This window comes from Austrofundulus limnaeus, unplaced genomic scaffold, assembly GCF_001266775.1.
Source record: "Austrofundulus limnaeus strain Quisiro unplaced genomic scaffold, Austrofundulus_limnaeus-1.0 Scaffold846, whole genome shotgun sequence".
Lineage (NCBI taxonomy): Eukaryota > Metazoa > Chordata > Actinopteri > Cyprinodontiformes > Rivulidae > Austrofundulus > Austrofundulus limnaeus.
In genome coordinates this window covers 3455-4137 of record NW_013953248.1, presented here as the reverse complement: position 1 = coordinate 4137, position 683 = coordinate 3455, and the positions used below count along the sequence as shown (strand labels likewise).

Genomic DNA, 683 nt, shown 5'->3' with positions numbered 1-683 from the left:
CTAATATATATTTAATACATAAAAATGACTGATATTATGAATAAATGTAATAGAAACACCAGTTTTTCTTAGTTTGTTTCTTTGAATCAGATTTAGACACCTCCTTCTAATTTAGTGTCTCTTATTTTGAAAGTTTTCTTGGTTCAATATGAAGCTCATTCTTTGATCCAGATCAGTATTATTTAATCATTTGTTCTTTGTGACACAGTCAACATTTAAAACCTGTTTTCTTTTCAACACTACGCTCTTTAGAAACAGAGTAGTAAAAGTTTCAGTAGAATAATTTACAGTAAAGAACATCAGAGTGATAATCCAGTAAAAATCTGTTTTTAAGCGTTCTCTCTCAGATGAAATGTTCTGGAACAGACTGGGAGCAGCTGCTGGTTTGTCACACAGATCAGAGGAACATCTGGTCTTCAGGCGTCCGTCACCGAGCATCTGGAGGACCTGAGTGTGTTCCTGCAGACGACAGCTTCTGGACTTCACAGCATTCCTAAACTTTACCTCCTTCACTTTAAACCTTTTTCTGTAGGACTGAAACAAGTGTTTGTCTGAGGGAAGGGGGTGGAGCTTATTCATGAGAGGGCAGAGTTTGTGCTGATTAATGGTACTTTGGACCAATCAGAGGAATGGGGTCAAATGTTTCCACATCAGCAGGAAGTTCCTCCACCTGAGACATAAAC

At 37.8% G+C, this 683-nt stretch overlaps 1 protein-coding gene across 1 annotated transcript; it reads right to left on the bottom strand.

Annotated features, from left to right (window-relative positions):
- Window positions 1–161: 161 nt before the first annotated feature.
- Window positions 162–670, bottom strand: LOC106532879 (coiled-coil domain-containing protein 171; the record flags this gene model as incomplete). Its single annotated transcript, XM_014029049.1, is given in 1 exon segment — window positions 162–670. A coding segment is annotated over 1 exon segment (69 nt), but the record flags the coding sequence as incomplete, so codon positions are not given.
- Window positions 671–683: the final 13 nt, after the last annotated feature.